The 20,545-nt window shown below is 43.5% G+C and overlaps 1 protein-coding gene across 6 annotated transcripts in view; it reads left to right on the forward strand.

Moving 5' to 3' along the window:
* The window catches only part of LOC139264489 (cytoplasmic dynein 1 intermediate chain 1), a 532,713-nt gene that overhangs the window by 477,325 nt on the left and 34,843 nt on the right, over positions 1 to 20,545 (forward strand). For all 6 annotated transcript variants that reach the window (XM_070881048.1, XM_070881047.1, XM_070881049.1 and 3 more), the window contains 2 exons: positions 13,517 to 13,661; positions 18,677 to 18,817. In XM_070881048.1, the coding sequence (XP_070737149.1) occupies positions 13,517 to 13,661; positions 18,677 to 18,817 (286 nt within the window). The remainder of the gene's footprint in view (positions 1 to 13,516; positions 13,662 to 18,676; positions 18,818 to 20,545) is intronic.

Genomic DNA, 20,545 nt, shown 5'->3' on the forward strand with positions numbered 1-20,545 from the left:
TCGTGTCGGGCATGCGGACGATGTGGCCCGCCCAACGAAGCTGGTCGAGTGGGGTCATTGCTTCAATGCTGGGGATGTTGGCCTGAGTGAGGATACTGACGGTGCATCTATCCTCCCAGTGGATTTGCAGGATCCTGCAGAGGCAGCGCTGATGGTACTTTGAGGTGTCTACTGTATATGGTCCACGTCTCTGAGCCATATAGGGGAGCAGGTATCACTACTGCCCTGTAGACCATAAGCATGGTGCCAGATTTGAGGTCCTGGTCTTCAAACACTCTCTTCCTCAGGCAACCGAAGGCCTCACTGGCACACTGGAGGCGGTGGTGGACCTCATCATTGATGTCTGCCCTTGCTGATAGTAGGCTCCCGAGGTATGGAAAATGGTCCACGTTGTCCAAGGCCGTGATGTGGATTTTGATGACCGGGGAGCAGTGCTGTGTGGCGGGGTCAGGTTGGTGGAGGACCTTTGTCTTACGGATGTTTAGTGTAAGGCCCATACTTTCATACGCCTCAGTGAAGCTGTTGATGATGGCTTGGAGTTCCGCCTCTGTGTGGCAGACGCAAGCGTCGTCCGCGTACTGTAATTCGATAACAGAGGATGGGACAACCTTGGATCTAGCCTGGAGGTGACAAAGGTTGAACAGGTTCCCATTGGTTCTATAGTTCCACTCCAGCGGGGAGCTTGTTGAGAATGAGATGGAGCATTGCAGCAAGGAAGATCAAGAAGAGCATTGGTGCAATGACGCAGCCTGCAGCTTGCATGTCGTCGTGGAGCAGGGGAGGATGGTGACAAACGTTTGGGGGCAGCCGAAACGGAGGAAGACGCTCCATAGTCCCTCACGCTGGAATAACAGATGCTGATCAAAAGCACTTCACAAGTGTTGATATATGCATTTTACAATATAAGTATGAATTAATTGTAATCACCATTTCACCATTAGTTTTCTTTTAAACAGTCTTCGAGAACTATTGCCAAGTCTATGGTAATAATTTAGAATATACCCCAAAGATACGACTCCCAAAGGGGACTATTTAAAAGGCAGTAAAACATTTCCTTCCCATAGCCCTTGAAATATATGGAACATAAGTTCTGTTGTGGGAGGATGTGGGAAGATGTGATTGGGTGATGCAATTTAAAACCTTTTTGGAGGAATATGTGTCTTCTGCTTTAGAAGTTGCCGGTGCAAAATGGAGGAAAACGCAATGCAAATTCTGATTTTGCTACTGAGCCATGAGTTTGCTGTGATGGAAGAGCAGGGTCACAGGTCTGATTAGGGAGATGATTTGTAACCATTCATTTTCAGTTAGAAATCTGTGTGGTTAGGTTTTTTGTGCAGTCGTCTTCTGACCTTTTTTTTAATGATAGAGCAAGGGGTTGTGTACCAGATAAACTAGTGGGATAACCCATCTGCTTCTGGATAGATCTGTGTTTTGAGCATTTTAGGAGAAAGGATAGGAAAAAAAATTCTGTGCATATTGCTGAGTTTAGGTGGTTCCTTATTTGTTTTTGGTTGACACGGAACCAAAGATGTTTACAGCAGAGAAAGGTATTGCACCCACTGTCTATGCCAATTCTTTGCTAGAATAATGCAAAACTAGTCCTGCCACTCTGTTCTGTCCCTGTGTCCATGTGTCCCTGTATCTGCCTCTGCTTTAAATCTTTATTTGGTTTTCCCTTAGAAGATGCAATGGTCTGTGCCTCAAACATTCCCTGTAGAAAAGCATTCCATGCTCTAGAAACCCTCTGTGTAAAGGAATTTCTCATAACCCCCTCCTCAATCTCTTAATGATTTTAAATTGATGACCCTCCCATCAGTAACTCCCTTATCCAAGGAAATAGTAATTTTCTATTCAGCCTATCTGAACCCCTCATCATTTTAAAAAAACATTCATGACATTTCTTGGCCTTCTCTGCTCTAGTGGAAATAGTATTATAGGTTACAGCCTAGTCTGTGTGCCATGGCCCCTGGAAAATTCAATTTTCTTGAGCTGTGTATGTGGGTTCAGGTTATCAGAGTCCAATTTCCAGTTCTAAGATCTTGTTTTGCTGTGAATTAACTATTATAGTTTTGGGCTTTCTCATTCTTTGTATGTCCTACTGTCTCTAAATATAAAGTTTTCATCCAGTTTATCCCCAAGATGGAATGAAGGTTGTGACCAGAACTAATACTACATACAGCTGATTGGAGGAAGGATGTATGTGCCTGTTGTGCAAAAAGCTTAAATGTCAAATGTCACCAGGTGACTTTCCAATAAAGATGGGGGATCATCCTGTTGTGGAAATAGGACTAGATTTATAAGATTATATAATTTTTCAGCACAGAGATAAGCTATTTGGCCCAAATTGCCTGTGAATGCTCTCTAAAAGGGCTACCATGCCATTTCACTTTTTTAAATTTTTCAAATGTTTATCCACTTAAGGTTGTTATAGATTTTGCTTCCACCAGTTTCTGTAGGACTGTCCATGCCCTTAACAATCTTCTGGGTTAAAAAAAAAAATCCTAACCTCTCCTTTTGTCCTATATGATTTTAAATGTATGCACTCTAGTTATTAACTTATGACCAGGAGAAATGTCTTTTACAAATTTGTACTGACTGTCCTGAATTAACTCATATCTTTCTAACTGAATATTACTTTTATCCTGTATTATTGAGGTCTCTAGACGCTGATGTATACTTCAAGTTGACTCCTGGGTTGGCAGCTCCCTAAGGAGCCTCTTTGCTGTGCAACTCTATCCTTTGCCCTTTCTCCACCAATCTCCTCTCTTCTACTGTTTACGTTCCCTTGGCTCTAATAGTGGGTGAATTTTAGCCCTAACTACAAGTTAACTGTTAGTTTAAAGTTACCTGGGCTCACTGCCCAACCCCCGACCATATTTTCATCAATCAACACTGGCTCTTTGCTCAAATTTGGCTTCCAAATTCCTCGACTTCTCTGGACGTCAAGATCACATTTCTCTACTGGCCTACACAGTAAGACTCTCAGCTGCTGTTTCTCTAACCTGCTCAGTTGCTTAAGTTTTGAAGTAACTTTGTCTAGCCTACAGACTATTCCTTCACCCGTTGCTGTTACCTGCTGAGCATACGACTGTCCTCCTAGTTTTTCAGCTTCAACTACAGTGTGGTTCCTGGCCAGAAATTCACTCTCCTGGCTGTAGTCGTTTTTTCTGTCGCCTCTGGATCTCCAATTCCTCCAATTTCTCCACTGTTCTCCTGCCCCGTGATTGATTCAGCATTAATGATGCATCACCATTTCTTGTACAGTATTTATTAAAGGATACCAGTTCCATTAATTTTCTACTGTAGATTAATGAATAGTACATTATTTGGAAAATCATTTGATATCTTAATTTACCTGTGGTGTTTGAGGTGACAATCCAGGAGTCACAAAGGTGGAGAGGATAGCTAGCGGTCATTGTTGTGCCAATGTTAGTGTATGTTTGAGTTTGCGTGTATGTATTGGCACATGCGGCGGAGCCTGGTCTCCAGTCGTCTTGGACCCCCTTGCCATTGGACCAAGACCTTGCTCCGTCAAGCCCGTGTGGTGGCTGGTGTGCAACGGCCACCCCACGTTAAAAGAATTTACACACACGCATCTTCCATCATTTAAAATGAGTTAATCAGTCACCTGAGTACTCATTTTTAGTGTGGAAGCAAGTCATCCTCAACCCCTAGGGACTGCCTATGATGATGATGACCTCCTGGCTCTTCATTTCCACGGAAATATCTCCAGCAGCGCGTCCTCCAATACACTACCCTTATCACCAAACCTCACTTTAGTCTGTCCCCTTACTCCTCTGACACTTTCTGACTCCTTGTTCCACCCCTCTCGCCTCAGATTTATAATCCTCGTTGACTACCGCCCACCCAAGTACCACACCAAGTTTCTCACCGAGAGATACGAACATACGCAAATGACGAGCAGGAAAAAAAACAGCTGGTCCGTCAAGCTATACCCACATCATGATTGCTCGACCATCATGGTTAAACAGTCCTACAGCTGCTCCACACCCACCTCCGCCGGCGGAAAAATCCCAGGGTCAATAGGGAAAAAAATCGCCCTCCGACCCCCTCAATCAAAACCATTCCAAGAGATCACATGGACCAAGTGTTACCTATAAAGTCGCTTGCCTTCTATACGATGCAATCTCTGTCCCAGTCAGGAGTCAGCACCCACCCAATCAGCTGGCAACACATTCCAGAGGCTCATTACTCTCTGGGAAAAGAAGAACTGCCAAATATCAAGTCTATTCCTATTCTTGCATAATTCAAACTCATGTCTCCTGATCCTGCCCAATCTGCTAATCTGGAATAATCTATCGATAAGCACTGAATGACTTCTCATCCTCAGTGATTTCAACCTCGGTGGTGTTTGCAGGCACTTTAGTAATGACTCTACGAGGTAAGGTATTGCACTTGAACTGTTGTGACCTTAGTCCATTTATTGCAGCTCCTGACTGAGGTTACAATAAGGTGGGCTCTCTTTTATACCTGGTCACCTGCAGTGTACAGATGACCATTAGGTCTCCACCTGTTGCACCCTCTGGTGGTGCAGGCAAAGTACAGTGTAAAGTTACATTCATTGGTCTTATGTAACTGTACATTGAGTGTACAGGGTGTAAACATACACAACAACCTCCATGTCAATTCATCATGCTCTCTCTCCTCTGAGTTCACTGCCCTCCTATCCTCCCTTAATCTCTCCCTCCATATAAACTCCCCAACCCATATTCACGGCTAATCCCTCCACTTTGCCAACTTGCGTGGCCTCGCTACTCCCATCGTGTCAATCACAGATAAGGCCATTTCTGATCATTTCCTTCTTTTGCTCTACACTCACATGCATCTCCCCCCTCCCTCCCAACCGCTAGAAAAAAAACTCCCACAGGTTACTTACACCTGCACTTTCAGGCTCTCCATCCACCAAGATATTTCTGCATAATCACATCCTCACCTCCACCTTAGTCTTCTTTAAAACCATTGCTCTCTCTCACCCTGGCCATTCCCCCTGGTATGGCCCTCATCTCTGCTCTTTTAAGTTCAAGAGACACAGATTAAACGTTTATAATGGCAACTGGTTTAGCCATTCGTCGCCACATCAGGCTGAAGCATATAAAGCACTATTCTGGTCCTGCTCGCCTCTGCCAAAACAGCCCACTATTCTAAGATCATCCTGGAATGCAAAGCTTCTCTTCACTACGAACCATCTTCTTAAGCCCTTCTCCCCTGCCACCTCCACCTCCAGCAAGTGCGAAGAACTAAGATTGAGACCACCCGTTCAGCTGCCTCTGCCATTTCTCTCCTGTCCCCATGACTGCCAAACTTCCCGAGGTTCCCCCTTACCCTAGTTTCTCTCCTATCTCCCCTCATGTCCTCTCCGAGTTCATCTTCTCCTTGAGACCCACCTCCTGCTCCCTCATCCCTATTTCCACCAAACTGCTGACCACCCAACTTCCCTTCCTGGCCCCATGTTAACTGATATCGTTCATGATTCTCTCTACTCAGTACTATTCATCTCCATAAAATATGCTGTCACCATCCCTCTCCTCAAATAATCCACCCTTGATCCCTCTGTCCTTGCAAATGACCACCCCATCTCCAACTTCCCTTTCCACTCCAGAGTCCTTGAATGTGCTGTCGCCTCCCAAATCCATGCCCATCTTTCTTGCAATTCTGTTCCTTCCAAACAGGTTTCCGCCCTGCTAGAGTACTGAAACGGCCCTTATCAAAGTCACAAATGACTTTCTATGTGATTGTGACCATTGGAAACGATGGCTCTTCATCCTTCTTGACGTGTTTGCAGCCTTTGACACAGCTGACAACACAATCCTCCTCCAACACCTCTCCTCAGTCATCCAGCTGGGTAGGACTGCACTCCCCTCGTTCCATTCTTATCTATTCAGTCGTAGCCAGAGAATCACCTGCAACGGCTCCTCTTCCCGCTCTTCGCACCATTACCTATGGAGTCCCCCAAGGATCTATCCTTGGCCCCCTCTTATTTCTCATCTACATGATGCCCCTTGGTGACATCATCTGAAAATATGTCAGGTTCGACATGTACGCTGATGACATTCAGCTCTACCTCAGCACCACCTCTCTTGACCCTTCCACTGTCTCTAATTTGTCACATTGCTTGTCTGACATCCAGTACTGGATGAGCAGAAATTCCCTCCAACGAAATATTGGGAAGACTTAACAGCATTGTCTTCGGTCCTGCCATAAACTCCGCTCCCTAGCCACCAACTTAATCCCTCTCCCTGACAACTGTCCAAGGCTGAACTAGATTGTACGTAACCTTAGTGTCGTATTTGACTTGAGATGAGCTTCAGTCCACATCCGCTTCATCACCAAGACCGTCTATTTCCACCTCTGTAACATTGCCCGACTGCGCCCCTGCCTCAGCTCATCTGATGCTGAAACCCTTATCCATGCCTTTGTTACCTCTAGACTTGACTATTCCAATGCTCTCCTGGTCGGCCTCCCATTGTCCACCCTACATAAACGGAAACTCATCCAAAGCTCTGCTGCCCATATCCCAGCTCGTACCAAGTCCCGTTCACCATCATCCCTGTGCTTGCTGACTTGGTTCCCAGTCTGGCAATAGCTTGATTTTAAAATTCTCATCTTTGTTTTCAAATCCCTCCATAGTCTTGCTCCTCTCTATCTCTGTAAGCTCCTACAGCCCTACAACCTTCCAAGATCTCTGCGCATTTCTAATTCTGGCCTTTTGCGCATCCCCAATTTTACTCACTCGACCATTGGCGGCCGTGCCTTCAACTGCTTAAGCCCTAAGCTCTGGAATTTGCGCGCTGTCTACCTCTCTCTGCTCCTTTAAGATGTTCCTTGAAAACTACCTCTTTGACCAAGCTTTTGGTCACCTGTCCTAATATATCCTAATGTGGCTCGGTGTTGACCTTTTGCTGATCACATTCCTGTCAAGCACCTTGTCACTTTTTATTATGTTAAAGGCACTATATAAATGCAAGTTCTTGATGTTAGCCTGACTGGTCTATAGCTAGCTGGTTTAGCCTTTCCTCAATTATTGAACAGAGGTGTTACCTTGGCGATCCATCAGTCCTCAGGAACAACTTCTATAGTGTATGGAGAAAGAGTCAGACTGAACACTGTGAGCTCAAAGTAAAGTGTGACCTTAGTCTTTTATTGCAGGTCTCCAGAGTGCCTCTCCAACCTGTGAAGCCTTTTTAAATATCTGTGTTCCCAAGGGATTATGGGATCCCTTGGGACTCCGGGGAATGAGCCCTCTGTACAGAGTAAATACAAGTCCACATATATAACAACATTCCCCCCAAAGTCAATAGTGTAACTATTTACAATGTGAGTCGATCTGGGGCCCTTCTTGCCCTGGTTGATCTCGGTGTGAAAGCTGATGTTGTTGAATCATTTGTTGGGCCCTCGCTGGGCTGCTGCACAGCTGTCCTTGCTGGGCTGCCTGGTGTGTTGGGCCCTGCAGCACTGCTGTTGATGATGGGTTCTGCTTCATGGTCAACCGTGGTGTCGGTTGCCACTGGTGTGTATGTTGTGGGATTAAAAAAGGTAGGGTCCAAGATGGGTTGCTCAGGGTGGTCCGTGAATCTGAGTTTGATTTGGTCCAAGTGTTTCCAGTGAATGAGTCCATTTCAAAGTTTGACCCGAAACACCCTACTCCCCTCTTTGGCCACGACAGTGCCGGGAAGCCACTTGGGACCTTGTCCATAATTTAATATGAATACAGGATCATTGACTTCAATCTCGCGTGACACATTTGCGCTATCATGGTATGTACTTTGTTGAAGCCGCCTGCTCTCTACTTGTTCATGTAGATCAGGGTGAACTAACGAGAGCCTTGTCTTAAGTGCTCTTTTCATGAGCAGTTCAGCAGGTGCGATCCCAGTGTATGAGCGAGTCTGCAGTGAGCCTTCAGTTACCCTCTTCAAGCCTTGCTTGATGGTTTGCACTGCTCTCTCTGCCTGACCATTGGAGGCTGGTTTAAACGGGGCAGATGTGACCTGTTTGATCCCATTACGGTCATGAATTCTTTGAACTCAGCACTGGTAAAACATGGCCCGTTGTCGCTCACCAGAACATTGGGTAAGCCGTGTGTGGCAAACATGGCCCGTAGGCTTTCAGTAGTGGCAGCGGACGTGCTAGCCGACATTATCTTACATTCAATCCACTTGGAGTACGCGTCTACAAACCACAAGGAACATTTTACCCAAGAACGGGCCTGCATAGTCGACGTGTACCCTAGACCACGGTTTGGAGGGCCAAGACCATAAACTTAGCGGCGCCTCCCTGGGTACATTGCTTAACTGCGAGCATGTATTACATCTGTGAACGCAGGACTCTAAGTCCACATCGATAACTGACCACCACACGTGGGATCTGGCTATCGCTTTCATCATTATGATGCCTGGGTGGGTACTGTGAAGGTCATTGATGAAGGTGTCTCTGCCCTTCTCGGGGACCACTACTCGATTGCCCCACAGAAGGCAATCTGCCTGGATAGACATTTCATCTTTGCGCCACTGGAACGGCTTTATCTCTTCCTGCATTTCCACTGGGACACTGGACCAGCTCCCGTGAAGCACACAGCTTTTGACTCGAGATAATAAGGGGTCCTGGCTTGTCCAGGTTTTGATCTGCCGGGCAGTGACAGGTGATTGCTCACTCTCAAATGCTTCCATAACCATGGCTAGATCTGCGGGCTGCACCATTTCCACTCCCGTGGTGGGCAATGGCAGTTTACTGAGAGCATCGGCATAGTTTTCTGTGCCTGGCCTGTGGCAGATGGCGTAGTTGTAAGCGGACAACGTGAGCGCCCACCTCTGGATGCGGGCTGATGCGTTGGTATTTGTCCCATTACTCTTGGAAAATAGGGATAGAAGTGGCTTATGGTCAGTTTCCAATTCGAATTTTAGCCCAAACAGGTATTGATGCATTTTCTTTACCCCATAGACACACACTAACGCTTCTTTTTCAATCATGCTGTAGGCACTTTCAGCTTCAGACAGACTCCTGGATGCATAAGCAACCGGCTGCAGTTTCCCGAAATCATTAGCTTGTTGCAATACACAGCCGACGCCATTTAAAAACGCATCACATGCTAGTACCAAACGCTTACATGGATCATACAACACAAGCAATTTGTTTGAGCATAACAATTTTCTCACTTTTACAAAGGCATTTTCTTGGCTTTTGTCCCAAACCCATTCGTCCCCTTTTCGTAGTAAGACATGCAGTGGTTCTAGCAGGGTGCTGAGACCCGGTAAGAATTTACCAAAGTAGTTCAAGAGTCCCAGAAACGACTGCAGCTCCGTCACGTTCTGTGGCCTCGGTGCGTTCTCGATTGCCTCTGTCTTCGCGTTGGTGGACCTGATGCCATCCGCCGCAATCCTCCTTCCCAGGAACTCCACTTCAGGCACCAGGAAAATACACTTCGAGCGTTTTAACCTGTTCGCGGTTGAATCGACTAAGAACCTCCTCCAGGTTCTGCAGGTGCTCGACTGTTCCGACCTGTGACCAAGATGTCGTCCTGGAAGACCACAATGTGCGGAACCGACTTCAGTGAACTTTCCATGTTTCTCTGGAATATCGCCGCCGCTGATCGGATTCCAAACGGACATCTGTATAAACAAAAAGACATTTGTGCGTGTTGATGCAGGTGAGGCCTTCGATGATTCCTCCAGTTCTTGCATCATGTAGGCTGAAGTCAGATCCAGCTTCGTGAACATCTTTCCTCCCGCCAGCGTTGCAAAGTGGTCGTCAGCTTTTGGTAGTGAGTATTGGTCCAGCAGGGAGAAACGATTAATAGTTACTTTGTAATCGCCACAGATTCTGACGGTGCCATCTCCCTTGAGGACTGGGACAATAGGACTGGCCCACTCACTGAACTCGATCGGTGAGATGATGCCCTCTCTTTGTAGCCGGTCTAGCTCGATCCCTATCCTTTCTCTTATCACGTACTGTACTGCTCTCACCTTGTGATGGATGGATCGCGCCCCCGGAATTAGGTGGATCTGCACTTTTCTCCTTGGAATTTCCCGATGCCTGGTTCGAACAGTGAAGGAAATTTGTTTAAGACCTGGGCACACGAAGTGTCATCAGCGGGCGATAACACTCGGATGTTGTCCCAGTTCCAGCGTATCTTTCCCAGCCAGCTCCTGCCGAGCAGCATGGGACCATCGCCCGGTACCACCCAGAGTGGTAGCTTGTGCACCGCTCCATCGTAGGAGACCTTTACGGTAGCACTGCCGATTACAGGAATCAGTTCTTTTGTGTAAGTTCTTAGTTTCGTGATAATTGGAGTTAAGACTGGCCTTGAGGCCTTGTTGCACCACAATCTTTCGAAAGTCTTTTTGCCCATGATGGACTGGCTCGCGCCCGTGTCCAACTCCATTGACACCGGGAGTCCATTTAGTTCAACATTCAGCATTATCGGGGGACAATTCGTGGTGAATGTGTATACCCCATGTACCTCTGCCTCCTCTATCTGAGGCTCTGTTTCGTTGTGATCCTCCTCTGCAACCTGGTGGTTTACAGGTTTAACAAGCTAAGCAGCTCGTCTGCACACTCGTTGGAGGTGTCCCATTGTTCCACAGCCCTTGCAAACGTATCCTTTGAATCGGCATGAATGGAAACGATGATCACCCCTGCAACGCCAACAAGATGTTAATGGCCTTGCATTCATCGCCCTTGATGGTGGCCTCTGAGACATCTGCGGACGTGTAGCTGCAGGTATATGTGACCTGCCCTGTATGTTACGATTTGAAAACAACATCACTTTGTTCACAGTACTTGTAGCAGCACTTGTGTGCTGAGAGATTTGCTTCATATTGTCACTGGTGGCAGTGAACGCCTGGGCTATCGCTATGGCCTTATTCAAGGTTGGGGTCTCTACAGTCAAAGGTTTGCGATGTATGGTTTTGTGGCCAATGCCAAGTATGAAAAAGTCTCTGAGCATGTGCTCCAAATGTCCTTCAAATTCGCAATGTCCTGCAAGGCGTCTTAGCTCGGTGACATAACTCGCCACTTCCTGGCCTTCAGACCTTTTGTCGGTGTAGAACCGGTACCTCACCATCAGAACGCTTTCCTTTGTGTTCAAATGCTCTTGGACCACTGTGCACAAATCGTCGTACGATTTTTCCGTGGGTTTCGCTGGAGTGAGCAGATTCTTCATGAGGTCATACGTTGGTGCCCCACAGACGGTGAGGAGGCTCGCCCTTCGTTTGGCAGCGCGCTCTTCCCCATCTAGCTCATTGGCCACGAAGTATTGGTCGAGTCTCTCCCAATCATCTCCCTCTGAGAATTTCTCCAGGATGCCCACTGTTCTCTGCATCTTTGGGTTCGCTATCTGGAACTCGTCGCCAGTTGTAGTGTATGAAGTAAGAGTCAGACTGAACACTCTTGAGCTCAAAGTAAAGTGTGACCGTAGTCTTTTATTGCAGGTCTCCAGACTGCCTCTCCAACCTGTGAGGCCTCCTTAAATACCTGTGCTCCCAAAGGTTTATGGGATCTCTTGGGACTCTGGGGAATGAGCCCTCTGGTGGCTGTACAGAGTAAATACAAGTCTACATATATAACAACTTTCACAAAAGAAAAATTTTAAGATTATATTTTATCCCTAAAATTCAGCACTTTAATAGCATGTTTTTTTTTGAATATCCATTTTAAAATAGTAAATTTTTGAATACAGGTTAAACCTCCCTTATCCAGAACCCTCGGGACCTGGGTCTGTTTTGGATAAGGGATTTTTCTGGACAAGGGGTTATCACGTTAAATTAGATGGTATCAGTACTGAGCAAAGGGATATCTGGGCTCGCTGGCTTGGGGCTGGGAGTGCAGCAGAAAGATCATGGAGGGGAGCAATGGGGGTGGATCGCGGGGTCAGGCCAGCGATTGCAGAAGTCGGCAGCGAGGAAGGACTTCAATTTCTTCATGTCGGAGTTCTGCACATCCGCCACCCGGTGGCTGGGAATGGTTCTGGACGAGGGGTGGTTCTGGATAAGGGAATATATCGATGGATTATTTATTGTATTTCTATTTGACATGGAGCATAAATGCTTTCAAATAATCTAGTTTTCAAGCTAACTTGTGCGTCAATGTAGTTAATGAGGAAACCTGTTTGCCTTATTGAGCCTGCCTCCAAACCTATTTTACGAATGCATTGATTTTCTGAAATCTTTTCTTTCCTCATGGATAGAAACATTATTCAGCCTCTCATCACAGCGTTCACTGTTTCCCATAGGAGTGTGGGCTGATCTCCAGGGTGGCACAGTTCAGAAGGAGTTTCTCTATATCTCCTTATTTCTATTTATTTATGGATGCCTACTCCCAGTCTTCATGTGCTTAACATTTGGTTGTAAGTCAGCTACCTTTTATTGAAGTATGATCTTTGACTTTTTGGTACTATTACCCAATTATTAAGATCATTATTTTTAATTGGCTGAAAACAGCTTCCTTATCAATGTCAGCAATGTCCCTGCTACAAACCTTTTAGCTTTGAGGACAGATTCCACAGTGAGGCACTCCTAGGGTGGAGCAGTGTTTGTAGGGAGTGCTGGCAGGCAAAGCGTGGGCCCAGAGTGCCTGATTTTCCATCCATATATTTAAATAGTTGGAAAGTCAAGCACTTTGTGCCTGTGATTTTCTGGTCAGCTCTCAGAGAATTGTGAACCTGTGGAATTCTCTACCACAGAAAGTTGTTGAGGCCAGTTCGTTAGATATATTCAAAAGGGAGTTAGATGTGGCCCTTATGGCTAAAGGGATCAAGGGATATGGAGAGAAAGCAGGAATGGGGTACTGAAGTTGCATGATCAGCCATGATATTGAATGGTGGTGCAGGCTTGAAGGGCCGAATGGCCTACTCCTGCACCTATTTTTTGTGTTTCTCCCTACAAGCACCAGTCTGCTCTTGGAGTAGCCAAACACAGAGTCATACTGCCACCTTGTACTAGCGAGGCTGTTTTAATTTTATTACATGTGTTCGATGAAATCACCATTGTAAACACAGACATTTCAGGATTTTAGTACTTGCATGAAAAATTATTATTATAAGCATTGAAATTTCATAAGGAATTCCTCCCAGCGTTCATTAGGAACACTGCATCATTCTGAAGATAAGAGATACCTTTTCAACTCCTCCAAAATGTAACTATTATATTTATAACTTTAACTCATGGAATTAATAAAACAATCCCAGCAACACTATTTTATTTCTGATGGAATAGTAGCTCAGCTGTATAATGAAATAAACTGTTTGAGCTGTCAGAGTTCTGTAATATCTTTTGATGCTACTGTATCATAAGTTGCCGTGCTGTGAATTCTGCCTTTGGACAATGCATGTGACGAGCTGAAACGTCTGCACTATTTCCTGTGATCTCACAACTGTTGAACCAGTGGAAAAGTGAGGTCAATGAACGGATAATATATGGATGCTAGATTACAATGGCGTGTCTTTAAAAGAGTTTGTATTTGTTCAGCCAGTAATTAATTATTTAGCCTCAAACTTGTTTTCCAGTAAGGCCGGTATTGGTGAAATGTTCGAGGGTCATCAAGGTCCGGTGACTGGTATCAACTGCCACATGGCTGTGGGACAGATCGATTTCTCCCATCTGTTTGTCACCTCTTCGTTTGATTGGACAGTCAAATTGTGGACCACAAAGGTAAGAAACGTTTACATGTACCTAACACTTTGAGACTAGGATTTATAACAATTTTGCATGAATCTTTTCTAAGCCATGACTTTTTTCTAGGATATTGTGCATCATAACTATAGACTCTTCCACTTTTCCTACTTTTCAGCTAATTTGGAAAATATGGAGCTTTATGCAAACACTACATCGTGAGGTGTCCAAACAATTTGGGATATTTGGTTTTTCATGTTTTCATGATGCTAATATTTTCCAGCTGTCCTATTCTGTGAAACATATGCTTTTGCAACTCATTTCTTTTTGCTAGGATGTTTTTGATCATTCGAGACTGCAAAGATTTAACATTAATGCTTCCTCCTCCTCTACCCTCTCAACCCCCACTTTCTAAAAGACTAGTTTAATTTGAATGATCCTGTTATAGTCTTGTCAAACTTGAGGTATAAACCTCCTCATACCTGAGTCATAATGGAACAAAAACTCGCATCTGTGGTTTTCATGTCACTGTGACACCAGTCTCGGTGCAGTGGAAATACGGGCTTCATTTTGTAACTATTCTAACTTGGTTGCAACTTTTCTTGATCTCTCCCTGTGGTTGAAGAAAAGTAGCTTCAAGTGAGTGTAATCTATGTCATCCTGCAAAGTATTGGGGTGGGTGGGTGGGACAGATGAGGAAAGAAAAGTTGCTGACAACTTGGTGGGGGGGGGGGCGGGGAGGGGGGAGGGCAGGGAGGTGGAGGAAGATGCATGGAACTGGCAAGAGGACCCCCATGAGGCCAACAGAAGAAAATCCCTAGAACAGAAGTAAGTACTCTCCCACAAGTTTTTGATTTATAACCACTACAGTAGTTTGAAATTGTGAAAGCATCCGTTGAAAATGCAAGAGGTACAAGTCTGCAATGGGTTTTATTTTTTAAGAAGGGAAATTTCATGGAAATTGGGTTGTGTAGCACCCGCTTTTAAGGTGCTACACGCCTTCCTAAGTCCCCAAAATGGCGAGCAGGAAGCACATACGCGCACCTCCGAACAATAGCACACCGCCCACCGTATTGGGTAATGACAAACAAGCCGTCCTTTACCCACAACTTTTTATATGCAAATAAGAGGCCTAACGCAAGCCATTGCTGTCTGCACTCGGGGAAATCAAGCCTGCAGAAAAAAGGTAACTTCTTTGAAAACCACCCGCCCGATCACTGCCACTCCCTAGCCCCAACCTGCAATCTCTCACCCTGGCCCACCAAGCCTCTCCGACTTCCCTCTTCTCTGACCTGCCCCCCCCCCCCCCCAGCCCAAACCTCCAAGCACAAAAATCTTCCTCCTGATTGTCTTGCCCCCATTGGCCAATGATTGCTCAGCCCCAACTTCATCACTTAACTGTGTGGCCTCCCCCTGCAATGTTGTTGATATGTGGGGGCTTCTTGGATTGCACCATTCATGTGCAGGGTAATCACATAAAAATGGGCTATCCCGAATCTCTAGGCTGACATCTCTTGTCTTCACTCAAACTAGAGAAACTCATATGCCCTTTAAGAGATGCAACATTTTCATTATTTACAGAGAATAATCTTTAAGCACCCTTGCCTGACCATCCCCTCACCCCCTCCCAACAAAACACATGTGATTGTAGCAACTACAATCAATACATACAATTGTGCTAGCATACTTACTGTATTTTTTTACACTCTTGTAAGTACTCTGTAAGCAAACTGTGTCGCAATTCTGAAGAAAGTAAAAATCAGAAAAGCAGTTTAAACAAATTTGATATTTATGGCGTTGCAAATGCTTTAAAAGTTGCCCCTCCACCGCATTATGGAGTGATGCTGCCTTTGAACTTCAGTACTTGTCTGTGCTCAGTAGTAGTTGCCAATGTGGCAATGTGTCATCACCACACTGTTGTCAGTACTTGGGTGCCTACTTGGCTGGATTCAAAGCTATAAGGTCTACAGTAATGTAAGTGGAGCTTACATGATGAAGGGTATGTTTTGTTCAGCGAACATATTGAAGCTTTTTTTTTCAGGGACTGGTATTTTGGTTTGTATTTTGTCCAAACTATGACTCAGATTAAAATACATCAGAGCCCACAGAAGATTTCATAATGGTAAATTGTTTCCTTCTCCTTTGTTTTTTTTCCTAAAGCCAAACAAGTGTGGCAATCTCCACAATCGTGCATTTATGATGTTTCGTATTAAATAGCAAGTTGTGAATAGTATAAGTAAATGGAATTGCTAATATTTTTAACAAAAACAGATAACTTTTAAAGTATTTGCAATGCCACAACAGTTTTAAAAATAACAGTTTTGTGGAAAATATTCTTGTTTTGAGCAAGATCTGTTTTGATGCTGGATGTTCTCACAAATGGGTTATACATAGTACTAGCTCTAGTGATAGTTACTGGATTCCCACGCTAAATGTACAGTTTTTGAATCCCATCATCAGTTGACACTCAAGTTCAAGTCTTTACAGGAATATTTTGACAGATCTGGGGCATACTAGTCAGTGGAGTAGTAGCAGAATTTGCTATCTTAGGAATGAAAAAGCGTCAGAACCTGACCCGCTGTGTTTTGTGATGGCCAGTATGGTGCAGCATTGGCAACGTATCCACACTGTATCTGACACCTGGAGCATGATAGCTGAAGGAGGACAGCGTGGAGGCAGAACTGGTGTGGGGGAAGAAATTTGCAACGGAGAGATTTTTTAACCACCTTGAATTTTGTGATTTAAAAAAAAAAATTGTCAAGTCCCAAATTAAAATTTCACTTTGTCTTATCTTTTTTTCCAGACATTGAGTTGCTAGAACTTATGAGAAAATATAGTGAGGCATTAGCAAAAGTATAGTTTATGCAGAAATTCCTTACCCACCCCTTTTCTCACTGGTTGACTAACTGACGCCCGAGATGTTCAGGTATCTGTCACAACACATTCTTTCCTTTTCTTTGCCAGATGCTTTGATTTTCTCGCATCAGAAAACCAGACCGATCATCATCCCTTTGTTGTTTGACTCATTTATCAAACTCAATTATAAAGAATGCCTCAATTATAAAGAACAAACTTCAAAAATAATCAGTTTAGTCTTAACTTCAGATTGAATTTATTATGAACATACTTTTTGAATGTTTGGACATTTTTAATTGGGATGCACTGTGTGTACCAAATTCTAAAATGTTTCTCCTATACTGTAACTACTATGGATGAAGGCACTGTGTTGCTACTGACCAGTTGGATATTTCCAAAACCTGTGGAAGAGCCTGGTCCTTTCAGTAGCAGTTGGGATAAACAATAAGAATGCGTCTGAATTTAGACAGGAAGGGAGATGCAGCTTCACCTATGTCAAAGTTGACAAAGGAATACACATACAAGTAAATCCAATGTGAATTTAAAGTAGAATTATTTTACCTTGGGACAATTTTATTTTTAAGTACATTTGACCGTCCTAATTTAATGCTGTAAATCTTAATGATGTTTCCCAATGTGTCTCAAAGCAAACCTCATTGTCGTGCGTTTGTGCTTGCAACCAATAAATGAGGCCGTTTAAAACATTTTTACCTAGCAATATCAGTAATATGTTAGTAGTTAACTTGCGTCTCACTCCTTAATAAAGGTAATAGTAATATGCCTACAAAAATCTTTTGCGTGTCTTGTACATGCACTTAACATGATGCAGTGACGTCTACACTTAATAAGAATGTCACCCACACAGGCAATTTTTCATGAATTTCTTTTAATAAGGAAGCGTTAGAATTTTGAAAAATTAATTTTACATTATGGCCTGTCTGACTGCCTTCATGTACAATGCCAGACTTAACATTACTCTTTTTTGAATTGTCATGAGATTTTTGATATGTCAATCAAAATGGAGATAAAATTAAAATACTGCTATATAACACTATTTATTCAAGAGCCTTTGACATTTCTGTCCCCAGTTGAGATGGCAAAAACCAATGTGAGAAGCTAATAAAATGTAGTATTTCTCACTTGTGTGTTGCAATCAAATACCGTCGCACCATGACTTGGTATGATCAGTTGGGTGTTTTAGGATAAGTGCTCAGAGACTTAATGTATGGAGTTTGAGTCATTTACTGTTTAATCCTGTTTTAAACTGTGCCTCTGGCGCAAAAGTAATTCGTGCTGACTTTAGAGTGTAGTGTGTGCTGAAGTGTGTGTTGTTGTTATGATCTTTTTTTATATGACGATGAGGTGGCAGAGGCTGTTGGGAAGCCGGGAAGCCAGAAAGGGTTAATGTAATCTAAGGCACTGTGCAGCAATTAAAGAAAGACCATAACAATCTGCATAAATAAAGGGAAGGGAGAAATGTGCAGTTTATACTATCACTAGAATGAAGAAGAATAGCATACTTAACTCCCAAAAAGGCATTCACATATTGTGGGGGGCGGGGGGGAAGGAGAGGAGAAGCACATTTCATTCAAATATCTTGAGAGAAGATGACAGCTAAAAGTACTAGCCAGTATGGTGATCTGTGAAGTTGAGTGTTTTGCCTTTGATGTTGTCCAGTTTGTCCTTGCAGCTATCCACATTGTAGATGAAATGTCTGGAGTGGAGATAAGCAGAAGAGGTCATGTGGCCCCCAGGGAAACAGTTGACATCAATTACAACAGTTACTGCTGCACAGGCTTTTTTCACTAGATGGCACTCTGTATCTATAATAGCAGGCTATTGTCTGAAAGCCTGCAGTTAGTTCTCCTCCTTGGTTCACTTAAAACATCCCATAATCCTTGGCAGGTTTACCACAATTTGATTCATTTGGACATGTAACCTCCTACTTGTCGTGAATGAATTGTGAGCTAAAGGCCTATACGTCTACCTGTCAGGGGAATGCTCATAGAGTCCTTATGGTATTCTTTTTTTTTATCTTGCTGGACAGCTGTTGTATTGAAGTTACTGCACACCTTTGCAGACTTTCATCTCATTGGTTTATGACACTTTGAAAATGTGCAAAGTTTTTAATTAGACTTGCCAGACAGCCTCGGGCAGCACTAGCGCCACAAAGTCTTCTTGCTCTCTCCGCCTTACAGCACAACAAGCCTCTCTACTCCTTTGAAGACAATGCAGACTATGTCTACGACGTCATGTGGTCACCAGTGCATCCTGCACTATTTGCCTGTGTGGATGGGATGGGGCGATTAGACCTCTGGAACCTCAATAATGACACTGAGGTGAGGAAGAAGTTAACCCTTTCAGATTTAAGTGCTTGTTTTTTTAAATAAATTTGAAAGTATTAGATCTATTCCTATCATTGATGCTAATGAAGGGTCTTCTGTACAACATTCTTTGCCTGTTGATTTTTAGCTTAAGAATTTCACTGAATTATGGAAAATGAAAACTCACGAACAATTTAACCCTAAGCTTGTCTGAACAAAATCAGAAAAAAAATAATTAGAGCATGTAGCTTGGATTCCTGTTGCATATTTAAATTTATATATTGCATTATATAATCTCAGCATTTTGCAAAATTAGGTTTGTTAACTTGTAAGATACAAAAAATTAACATGCGTATTTGCACAACCATGCCTGACTTAATTCTTCATGTAATGTGTTTTTTGGGTCACAATAAAACAATTTGTTTCTTATTAAACCCAATATTTTTTTCACTTTTCTTCATTTTATGTATAGTTTACACATAATTTTGATATTTTTTAACTATAAATAAAAATGTGGGCAAGTCACTTCAAGCTGGACGTCAACGGACTGGAGACAAAAAAATCTTTTGAAGTATCCACAGCAGGAAGCGGTGCAGCCTTTTTAATTATGATCCACACAGCTGCAGGATATGAGTGGGAAAGGATTTCTCTACATCAGCTATGTTCTAGGAGGAGGTTGTAGTGCTGTCAGGTATATTTTGTGAAAAGCACCAATCTACCAAATTTAGATTTAAAAATTAGCATGCAGAAATTCAGTTTGGTCATCTCTTGTTTTGGTAAAATCTTCCCCAGTAATACTTGTCTGTTTAAATATTTAACCATTTCAGTTCCAGAGTAATATCACAGGACTGGTAATTGCTTTCAAACCCCCCCCCCCTCAAGCCCCCTTCATACCATAGATTTGAAATTCAAATGGCTAAAAAACTACACCGGTTTTGATTTAGGTTATCTTAGTCAGACTGAGCTATAATTTTAATCCAATTTATCCTTTTCACAAATTGAATAATAACTTGAATATTGTAAAGATATTACTAATGCTTTGAAATCCTGGCACATGCTATGTTTTGGAAGTACTTACAGTAATTTTAAAAATGAGAGCTGATGTGCATCTAATACTCTTTATATTATAGAACTGCTTCTATAGAAGCCAGAGCTTCTGGTGTTATGGAGAATACACTATTTACATTGCAATTCTGAATCCACAGCAACTTCCAAATAACTGAGTGTGTACAAGATTGCATATGCACCGTTGTTTAAAAGTTGATTTTACAGCTTTCAATTCTAGCTATCATACCTTCCCTGAAGATGGGGTACAGGCCAGTATAGGGAAAACAATATTGATGATCTTCGTGCCAGCAGCAACATTTATAATTGCTGTTACAGTTACTGCTCCCCATGGAGGACCTAATGACAAACACTTTGAAGTGGTTCTCTGCTGCTCTAAGGATGATGGCGATAGCTCATCGACATTATCGAACCTGCATCAAATATCAATTTTAACATGTTTTATTATCTGGATTGGTAATTACTGCTCTTGCAGTTAAATAGTGGAGTTAAATGGCGGAGAAACACTATTGGCGCAAATCCATGAACTCATTTCTCTTATTTGGAAAGAGGAGAGCATGCCAGGGGATCTCAGAGAAGATGTAATCATGACCATCTTCAAGAAAGGTGACCAGTCCGAATGCGGTAATTACAGAGGAGCTTCCCTGCTGTCGGCCACTGGGAAAGTCATCGCAAGAG

The sequence above is a fragment of the Pristiophorus japonicus genome, chromosome 5 (genome assembly GCF_044704955.1).
Source record: "Pristiophorus japonicus isolate sPriJap1 chromosome 5, sPriJap1.hap1, whole genome shotgun sequence".
NCBI lineage: Eukaryota > Metazoa > Chordata > Chondrichthyes > Pristiophoridae > Pristiophorus > Pristiophorus japonicus.